General features: G+C 40.6%; 2 protein-coding genes across 3 annotated transcripts; both read right to left on the minus strand.

Moving 5' to 3' along the window:
* Positions 1 to 231: 231 nt before the first annotated feature.
* Positions 232 to 5,208, minus strand: LOC111222861 (twinfilin-2-like). 2 transcript variants are annotated; one of them, XM_022746746.1, is made up of 9 exons: positions 5,139 to 5,208; positions 4,218 to 4,295; positions 3,943 to 4,121; positions 2,973 to 3,068; positions 2,779 to 2,883; positions 2,294 to 2,419; positions 1,980 to 2,130; positions 791 to 912; positions 232 to 557 (listed from the first exon to the last, which is right to left on the minus strand). In XM_022746746.1, the coding sequence occupies exons 1-9, from the start codon at positions 5,161 to 5,163 to the stop codon at positions 390 to 392; spliced, it is 1,050 nt and encodes a 349-aa protein (XP_022602467.1). In that variant the 5' UTR covers positions 5,164 to 5,208; the 3' UTR covers positions 232 to 389. The 2 variants fall into 2 exon arrangements, with proteins under 2 accessions (XP_022602467.1, XP_022602466.1); XM_022746745.1 differs by having other exon boundaries at positions 2,294 to 2,426; positions 2,765 to 2,883.
* A 1,526-nt stretch (positions 5,209 to 6,734) lies between these two features.
* On the minus strand, positions 6,735 to 9,965 carry LOC111222862 (WD repeat-containing protein 82-like). Its single transcript, XM_022746747.1, has 9 exons — positions 9,543 to 9,965; positions 9,199 to 9,299; positions 9,008 to 9,074; positions 8,418 to 8,517; positions 7,880 to 7,996; positions 7,604 to 7,759; positions 7,417 to 7,486; positions 7,182 to 7,324; positions 6,735 to 7,087 (listed from the first exon to the last, which is right to left on the minus strand). Exons 1-9 carry the CDS (start codon positions 9,701 to 9,703, stop codon positions 7,055 to 7,057), a joined length of 948 nt encoding a protein of 315 aa, XP_022602468.1. The 5' UTR covers positions 9,704 to 9,965; the 3' UTR covers positions 6,735 to 7,054.
* Positions 9,966 to 10,359: the final 394 nt, after the last annotated feature.

Consider the following 10,359-nt stretch of genomic DNA (forward strand, 5'->3'; position numbering starts at 1 on the left):
TGTAGATTTTTATCCCTCAAAGTATTGACACTTTTTCATGTGGACTGATATTTAGTTTTATTTTTGATGAACTGAAATATATCAGTCAGCCATCAACTGTGTTCAATTCTAACTCAGTGTTGACAAAGCAGCTCCTGGACGGTATTTTGATGAGAATTTAGTATCTCAGCTATCACTTTAAAATGCTCCCATTTATATCACCACAGGATAACATATGAATGAATTCTGCTTTATGATGGATCTAGTTTTTCTTTATCTTCAGTGTGAAATATATGTTCTTGAGTAAAAATGAAGAAGGAGTGGCTAGAAGCTAAACAGTCAAATAACAAGTCAATTCATAGATATCGGGTGGGTTTGCTTGTGTGCTTGAACATGTGTGTGTATAGCGTCTAACTTTCTTCCCCGTTCTCCCCCGCACCCTTGATGAGGCGTTTGTTGCCCCTCTTGCCTCCTGGTCCACGCGGCTTGGCAAAGGCCTGCTTTAAGGTGTGCTCCATCGGGTGGACCTCCTCGTACAGGAAGTCTTCTGTCAGGCCATCACCGCTGTCTATCTCCATCTATGCACACACACACACACACACACACACACACACACACACACACACACACACACACACACGCACACAGTAATACAGACACATATAAAGTGTGTACACAGATGAATCACTCTTTTCAATATCATGATTCCTAATGGTCATAATCTATAATCTTCGACAGTTCATAGGTAAATTATGGTGACTTTGTGTGTTGGTCATTCGGTCATGCTGTGGGCGATTTTATTGACCTGTACCTTTTTGGTGACCTCCAGCTGGTAGTCTCTCTCCACCTCATCCAGTAGCCTGTTCTTACAGCTGGAGTACAACATCCTTTCCTTGATACTACAGGTGTACCCAGGCATTGAATATATGAACACTGGAAGAGGCATGAAGTCGTCAGTTGAGCAGATAATATTTGCTGCTTCACTGGGTCAGTTTATAACTTTCATTTCTGCTGTTAAAGCGCAGAAGCACAGAACCAGGAGCCTGGCTCACATACAGTCAACAGTATTTGAGATCAATCAATTAGGCATGAGGGTTTGAATTGAAAACTGCCCAACAGGAGCTGTTTTAAAACCAATGCGAGTAACTACATATGAAACGGGAGAACTTAGTGTCTGAAAGTTGCTATTAATTTGTTTTTGGCCACTTGGGCCAGTGGAACAATCTGGAAACACAACATTGGCATTTCATCATCTGTTGAAGTTGTTAACAGCTAACATGCTAACAAACAGTCGCCCATTTACACACTATTAATTTCCAGTAATTTCTGAATGTGAGGAATGTAAGACCAACATTTACTTTCCTTTTTTAGCTCTCTATGCTCTCTTGAGGGCAACATCTGATGCTTAAAGCTACTAAATGTTCACCAGGCAATTGCTAACTCTGTCTGTGTCTGCTGTTTGGTGTGGGGCAGGGAGCGTACAGTGGAATTTTTAGAGAGAAACAATAAGCTGAAAGACACTAAAACACTCTGTAGAGATGAGGGGAGCATCGCATTGAGAGTGAACTCTTTCTCATGACTCATAGACATTTGGTCCATTGTTAATATAAAATTACTGATTAGTGCAGCTTCAAGCTCAGGGTTGGGACCTCACATAACAAGCAAGTGAGGTAATGGGAGTCTCTAGGAAGTAGACATTGCAAGTTCATTGCTGTATTACTGCATTTAGTCAAGAAAGAACCTCGCTGGGATTAAAATCTCTTTTACTGAGAAATGTTTTAATGAAAATAAAACAAATTAGACTTTTGATATAATAACTTGGTATAATAATTCCTATAAAATTCACATGGATCTCCCTCCAGTCTCTTGAAAATAAGGAGCAAAATGACAGAACTTAATATCTCCAAATGATACTTGATAAGCAGAGAATTTGATGTTACTTTCCATCTCTGCCTTAGGCCACCTCTGCACTCACACCTACAGTGAGACTGAGTACTGACCCAGCGCCTCCTGCAGCTGGCCCTGGTGGGAATGTTTGAAGATGAAGAAGTGGTATCTGGGTGTGTCTGTGGGGATCCTGTAGGGAAGCTCGTGGGTCGCTGTAGGTTTGGTGTGAACCAGCTCAATGGTCTCTTTCTCTACATCCAGCCTCTGCGACACAACGTATACAAACAAGCTTTGTTCAGGGGTCAAGTCATGCACAGCCAATTTCACTGCATTTCACTGACAAACACTGCTACATAGTTTGTTTCAAAAATAGATCCTTGCAGCATGTATTTTTTTTTTTTTTTTTTACACTTCTGTAAGGGCTCACCAGCTGTATGTAGTTGATGCGCTTCTGCTTGAGTTGCTGCAGAGCTTGTTTGGCCTCTTCTTGTAACGGGAATGCAAGACCCTGAAGAGTCTGTGCCCTTTTGTCTAAGCCAAACTCCATTGTAACCTGCAGGATTGAAAAAAGAATTTTCAAAAATCTTTTCTGACTTCTCTTAACATAAAACAATATAACTACTTGAGCAAAAAAATGTATGTCCATGCAAAGGAGCGAACAAACCCTCGCTCGTGCGGTTGGAGTCCCAATTCGTCTACGTTCATCCTGTGGGCGTAAGAGACAGTTTTAAAATCTGTTCTCCTCTCTCGTCTTCATGCACGCACACTTGAATTTGTATAAGGAGGAAATTCTACACACCCATACAACTTTATCCTGTGGGAAAAATGTAGAAGCAGACAGGGTGAGTACACATGACATACATAACATATTAAGCATGCGTATTAAGACAGTTGATGTTGTTTAGACTTGACCTCCGTGACTTTAATTCGTTGTAATTCCTGCTCGGCTGCTGTGAGAGGAGCCGGAGAGGAGCAGGAGGACATGTGTCGCAGGTAACCCTGGAAGCACAGGTCCTCCTGCAAACAGAGAGACACCAACAGTAAGGTATTTAATGAACAGAAAGAAAATTCACAGAACAGTTTTCATACCGGAAGATTTTACTCACCTCGACTGTGCCAAACATTTCGTCTTTGATATGACCTCCTCCAAACTCTTTCTTCAGTGTGGCACGAGTTGCTGCGTACATCATCTTTTGCCTCACCTAGAGGGTGGCACCACACACAGGACATAAAGAGCTTCAAACATGGTTATTATATGATGTTCATTACTTTGGATTTTTATGGTCATCCGTTTTTATTTTGGTTTTTAGCATTTTTGTGTGTTGGTTTGAGTGTGGCTTTGGTAGTTTATAAATGAGCGACTGATTGATTGTACACTCTTATAAAGAGGCCTATTCTATTGTACATGTTTTGTTGAGTAGCTTTTATTTAATTTCTGATGTGATTATTGTGTATTTAGTAGTAATTTTAATTTAAAACAGGTTCGGTGTAATACCATGTAAACAATGTCTTAATTTACCCCAAAACAAAGTCAAGAAATAGCAAAGGAATCACCTCATATGTTGATCATTTGGTTTAATTTCTGTTTCAGTCAGTGGGCTGGCAAATTTGTTGCAGCGTGAGGCTTTCATTAGAGCATCCAAAGAAAAAAGAAAAAGAAGTAAACAATATATGATGATTTTTTTGCTTTTTCTTCTGACGCAGAGTACCCAACAGAACTTCAGGGTACACATTTCCTCATAAGAAACACATTAAAAAATATATAATGAACTCTTTTTTTAAAACTTTGTGCTCAGTAATAATACCCACAGCCTAATCCTGAAGCTGTGTTTGTTTTGGTTTTGTCTACATATAAAACAATAATTTAAAAATGTTCCTTATTGTGTAATTATAGTTTCACAAACACAAAATTTCATTTAAAGTTATTTAACTGGGTCTTACTTATAATCTTATTTCAGTTAATAAATGTGTTTTTGGACATCTAGTTTTAGCCTTAAACCTTAGTTTACAATATCGTTTTCAGTGCTTTGAAATGACTAAATTTGAGACAGTCATGATGTGGATCTCCAGACATACTGGTGATTGGTCAGGTGACCAGGCGATGAAGATCCACTCATATCCCTGTGCATTCTGGGAATCCAGACGATAGAGGATGTAGCACGGCTCCTGAGGCGTGAGCAGAGGAAGCAGGGAGTGATCATAGTCTTTGTCCCAGCTGTGTGCAGGCTCTCTGTATGAATCGAGCACCAACTCCTCTGCAGACAAAATGTCCATCAGTAAACTCACCTCAGGATTTAGAATGAGTCAGTCAAAAGCTTAATGATCCTTTTGAATATGAGATACATGTTTACCATTTCTGATGACAATCTTCATTATTCTGATGGCACCTCCCCTCGCTCGGGCCAGAAACTCTTTCAGCTCAGATGTTGCTGAAGTAATCAGATATAAGGCAGACAAGTCAAAACTGAGGATGGGGGGTTGAAAGCAAGTGAGACAGAGTTGGGTAAGTAAGAACCTGAGACTCCACTTCAGGGAGAAAATTTGATCCACTGCCAGATACTCACGCTATCACCTAACGTGCCTCAGATGGGGATAAGTAAATGAAATAATCGCTGAGAAATCGGAGAGTTACGGATACACCTCACCATTCACCAGTTTTCAAACCCCGCAAGGTTAGTTTGGTACCGAAACCTAGATTTAGCTCTTTGTTGAACCCCCTCCTTCTCTCTCACCATGGTTACCAAACACGGCGGTCTCATAAATGATGGAAGATCAAGTGAGAAAGGTGAGAGAGGTATGCTTCCGCCAACCTGTCCCCCTACGCTCCAATTACCAAATGCCATAACACACGTATATACGTAGCTCTTAAACTACCCATAAATGCCTGTAGGTCCTAAATATCACAATTACTGGTATCACAACATAGAAACACAGACATTTTTTTTTACTGTGAATCATTGTATACAGGCTTATAATGTCAAAGATGTGTGGCTTTTACAGTCCATGATTATTTATATCCACAGCAGGTAAATGAAGTAGGTGAAGTTAAGTGACCACATCAGGATGAGCTTAAACTGCCTTTTCTGGGGAAAAACATTATGATGAGTGCGATTATGATGATGCATTATTTGCAATGGCATTGATCAAAGGTGATCAAAAAGATTTTTTTTTTTTTAAAAAGCACCAAAACTGCATGTGGAAACAATTTGGAGATACTAGACTAATACAGTTTTTGCTTTAAGAATATTTACAAAAAAAAGTAAAGAACTCACCATTAATTCCAGTTTGGTGTGACATCTTTTGGCAGTCAGTTTTCACCGCTTCACACTCCTCTCATGCAAGAAGGACCAGGTCCAGGTCTCCGTGTCCTCGCTCTTCTTGCTCAGCAGGTAGGCTGCCTCTCCACTGATGGACAGACAGATGGACCCACGCGCACCAGTGACATAAACGCCTCGAGGGTGACTCGGGAGATTCCTAACACTTGAAATACAATCTGCGGAACTGTGGCTGACGAGCAATAACGTGCCTGTCAGTGGATATGCCACCCTAACCACTGATCTAAAACTCTTTGCGTATCAATGACCACAACTTTAAAAAAAAAAAAAAAAAAAAAGCCTTGGTGGGGGTGCGTCTCCCAGGTCACACACTGTCCTGTTCTGCAGTGCAATGTGTGTGAGAGGTACACCGGGCTGTGTACAAATCCACTGCTCATGAGATCAGTACAGTATTTTCAGATGCTGCCAGTGTGCCACATGTAATGACATTTTATCACTCATTCACATAGAGTGGCCACAGCGGACGCAACTAGCATGATCTCAAATTCCAGCCATCTGGTCACTGAAACGTGACACCAAGCAAGAATCTGACCGCTACATTTCAACATCGTTACCTGGACCAAGAACGGGGTCTTTCAGGTATTTGTGCTCAGTACATCATGTGCATTTTGACGGACAAGGTTGGCGTTAAAAGCTGATGAAAAGACAAGAATGAGGAAGATACCTTAGGCAACACCTTCACACTGCTCATCCCAAAGTGTAAGTTGAAGAGCTCCAAACGTCAGGTGTGTACACTGGAGGAGCACATGCAGCACTGACCACTGACAAAAACACTAACAGAGTCAGGAGCGTGGAAAGCTTGTAAGAGTCAGTGCAACAAATGCTTAAACTATCAGAACGTCTTCCTCCATCTCTCCCTAATACACGTGCGCACACACACACACACACACACACACACACACACACACACACACACACACAGAGGTTGGTGAGAGAAAGATAAGTGTGTACCTGTGAGGTTACCTGTGATGGGATCATCCATTATTCACTCAGTGGTGAGTACATAACCCAAGCATCTATACATTATTCAAGAGAGCCCCCCCCCCCCCCCGTTCTACTTTCAGCAAGACAGACTTTATGTGAACAAAACAAGAAAAAGAAAAACACCCATTCATCAAAATGATGACATCTGCCTGTGTTTCTCTCACACTTGCATGTGTCTTCACAGATTGGTTTACTGACTGACTGAACTTCTGTCTGCATCTGTTAAGTGATCGTGTTACTGTTCTATAAACCAGTTATGATCTTGTAATGATCTAATCTTGTGATTGTTCATGTACAAAGAACAGATTGTGGAATCTTATCAATATTGGTCTTTTTTATATTCTGTTTGGATTCTGGACCATCAGTCGAATAAAATCATCAACTGCAAGAGGACACCTTGGGCTTTCACAATTCTCTGATATTTTACAGACCAAAGCAAAGTTTACTGATTAATAAAAAATAAAAAATAAATAAAAAAACTGCATAACCATATATCAAGATGTAGATAATGGACAAGAAAAAGAAAGGATGGCAAAAAAGGAACAGTGATACTTTTCTTAACAGTTTATTATCAAATATTTATACAATAAAAACACTGATGATTAATCTGTTAATTATATTTGAAGTCTCAAGGTATGGGGTTAAAATATTACACTGAACTGTGTAAAAAAATGTCCTTTTATGGGAGGTATTTTGTTCTGTCATAGCAGTAGCAACCCTTCCAAGTTTAAAAATACTGTTGGTAAAACGTTTAACATTAAACATGAAGTCATGAGGTTCTTATCAGGCCACAAAAAGGCAGTCCGACACATGAATGTATCCCTGCATCACCGCCTGACGGTAACGTGTTATACGAGGACTCAATCCTACTATAAGTCATCCACACACGGGAGCCAAAAGGCCTGTTAAGAGAACAGGAGAATAAAGTAAAAATGAGCACTCTACCCACAGCAGCTTGTCCTGCAACAGTTGATTTAGTGTGTTTGATTGTCTCACCATGTTAGTGCAGGCGCTGGCAAACGTCATGTATCTGGGGTTAAACTGCAGAGTGTTGATGGGTCCTGGGTGTTTCCCGTCCAGCACGGCCACCTTCATCCCACTCTCCGTGCTCCAGACATGGACTCTCCCGTCCTCTGAGCCTGCACAGCAAAACACAGTTAAACACAGTCAGAACAGAGATCTTACAGGATGGATACCCAACTATAAAATATATAAAGCTGTGGTATTTTACCAATCATGACAAACTGTGAGTCGGGAGTGAAGCAGGCCTCCAGGGAGATGCCTCTACTGTTGTTGTAGCCCTTTAAGTGAGCAAAGACAGGGACTTTCAGCTACTTAAACCTAATTGGACTGATATACAAAGAGATGCATTCCATTAGCGTTGTGGCAAAGTGATTTAATTACTGTATTTCTCTTACAGAAAAAGTGTGCAGCACGGATCCATTGAAAGCATTAAGGACACGGATCATCCCTCCATTTGTAGAGATGAGAATCTGTTTCCCATCGTTACTGAATTTGAGTCCAGTCCAGTCACAGACACGATTAAACCTCGTCTCAAAGGAGGCAAACGGACCCTTTTAACAGGGAAATAAACATGTGATGAATACAGTGTAAAAGCAGCAGTACAAACGACTCCCGCACTCATGCATACAGGCAAAAACACAAACCGTTAACACACTGAATTTGTATTTCACCTTGTCAAAAGCGCGAAGGTCATACAATTTAATGGCCTGTGATTCCACCCCTGCAGCAAATATCAGCCCATCAGGGTCAAAGGAACATACAGGTTTCCCCAGTGGATTAGTCAAACCCTGAAACACAAACACACAAATAACAGCAAACAAAAGGAGTGAGAAGTAACAACAGGAAGTTTGGATTAACACCATATTTCACCCTTCCTTAATAAAGACTTGTGTTTGTGTCATACATTGTTCATATTGTCTCCCCTTCCATTTAGTCCATGTTCATTAATAATATTTTACAATACTGTGCTCTAGCTACCGTGTGTTGGTCCATCTGAGAGGGCCGATCTATATGGTTCCTAAGGCAGGTCTGGGGACACCCAGTGGTCACAGGACAAATTCTTATTAAAAGGGGATTTGCATGCTATTGATACACAGTACCTTGATGTGTAACCAACAGCTATAGCAGTAGGTGTAATTACACATTTAATTAACTGCCTACAGAGAGCAGAGGAAGTGTCATTATCCAGCCTGTTCACAGATTACTCACTTGACAGTTTGGAGAGCGCAGGTCCCAGATTCGGATCGTCTTGTCCAACGAGCCTGAGATAAACGTATCATCCACTGGTGACATGGAGAGAGCAATAACCCTGAAACCATGATGTGATGGACAGTGAATTTAGAGGAAGTAAGAGACAACAACAAAAGACCAGATAACCCAAAGTGAAACTGGGAAGCTACATGCTATGACAGAGGTAAACATGCTGATCAGGAATAGATTTTATGAATACAGCTTTCTTTGTGTCTTTGTAAAACATTTGAGTGTAAATGCAAACATATTTTTTCTCAGCATATTAGGATAAGACAAGGTATGAATAACAGATGGATTAGAACAAGTACCTAACTTCAAAGATGTAGATATTATATTATAAAAATGTCAGGTTTGTGATGATTTTGACAGAATTCCATTTATTAAAATGCAAGTTGTAGTTTCTTGGTTTGATGTGATCACAGCCACAAGGCCTAAACAGCTCTCCAGTAAACAAGTGCCTAAGCACAAACCTTACCTTCACACTATTGTGTACACAACACTACATTTCTATTGTTCCTTTGGATGCACATTGGTCCAGGTGTACTCACCTTGCAGTGTGACCGGGGAAATACCGAATGTACTTGTTGTCAGTCAGAGACAGGTATCGTATGGTATCTACAAGACATAAAACCATTTCATTTTCCAAAACTAAAACACCCTGTATTTGTGAGTCTATTTCCCATCATGTTGTTATTTGGTGCTTTGTGCCACCGGCTGACAGTCAGTACTGAGTTATTACCATCTAGTTTGTTGGAGCTGTAGACGACTGTCTGTGTGTCTCCATGAGTGTAGCGGATGAGGTCCACTCCATACTTCTTGCTGAACAGAGTCCGTTCGGGTCTGAGAGAGGACAATATTCATATCTGTCAGTCATTTGATCACCTGAGAGCACAGGTAACACACATCCTATTTATCATCACCCACACATTCACATGGCCATCTTATATTGAAACAGCGGATGTCAAACATGTGGAAATTTAATATTATTTGCATATGTTGTTAACGCATTCCAGTTTGAGCTAAGTCATGAAGTGAATTACACAGTAACCACTTGTTTCTTCACAGAATATACTGGGCCCTTACTTTCCCTCCCGGATGTCATATAACACAATGCAGTCGTCGTCGCTGCTTGATATTGCACTTTCGCCATTCGGGCTGTAGTCCACACAGTTGACTTTCTGTGAATTTTCTCTATATGTCCTGGCGACTCTGAAACTCCGAAACACACTGTCTGTGATCTTCATGTCTGCAGCTACATATACTAAATATACTAAATATGCAGCGTAAAACCAAAGAGAGGACCTCCGTTCAAAGTCTGCGAGTCATTTCTGCAGTTTCTCTGTCCTCTGCAGAGCCTTGATGCGAATTCACTCTTATAGTTTCATTAAAAACAACAAAACATTAAAATCTAAAACGATACGATGCGTCTACCTGGACTAACAACAACGACAAATTCGGTTTATTTCACATTATCAACCAGATGGGCGGTGTTTTACAATCGCCATTGTATTCAATGGCTTCAACGGGTCAAGCGGTGTTGAGAAACGAGCGAACCAGCGGTTAGAAAAAGGAAATTACAACACACCACAGGAAATTGTTGCGTTTACTGGGTCAATTCACGGATGTACTGTAGAGGCACAATAAGACCCCAGGATTTATCTTTGGTTCAAATGAGGTGCAAGAAGTTACCCTGTTAACTCAGTCATTGTAAAATATAGGTTAAATGCTGACTTTGTTCCTTCTGTCACAACACAGATGAAACCCATATTTCGTTTTAGGACTGTGCATTTTAGTCCAAATTTTTGGTACGGCCTTAACCATCTTTTACACATAAAGTTAGATATTCAACTCAGGTCATGAAACTGACGTTCTTATTAGTAAAACCCCATATCCCCATATA

This window comes from Seriola dumerili, unplaced genomic scaffold (assembly GCF_002260705.1).
Source record: "Seriola dumerili isolate Sdu_G_001 unplaced genomic scaffold, Sdu_1.0 BDQW01000109.1, whole genome shotgun sequence".
Classification (NCBI taxonomy): Eukaryota; Metazoa; Chordata; class Actinopteri; order Carangiformes; family Carangidae; genus Seriola; species Seriola dumerili.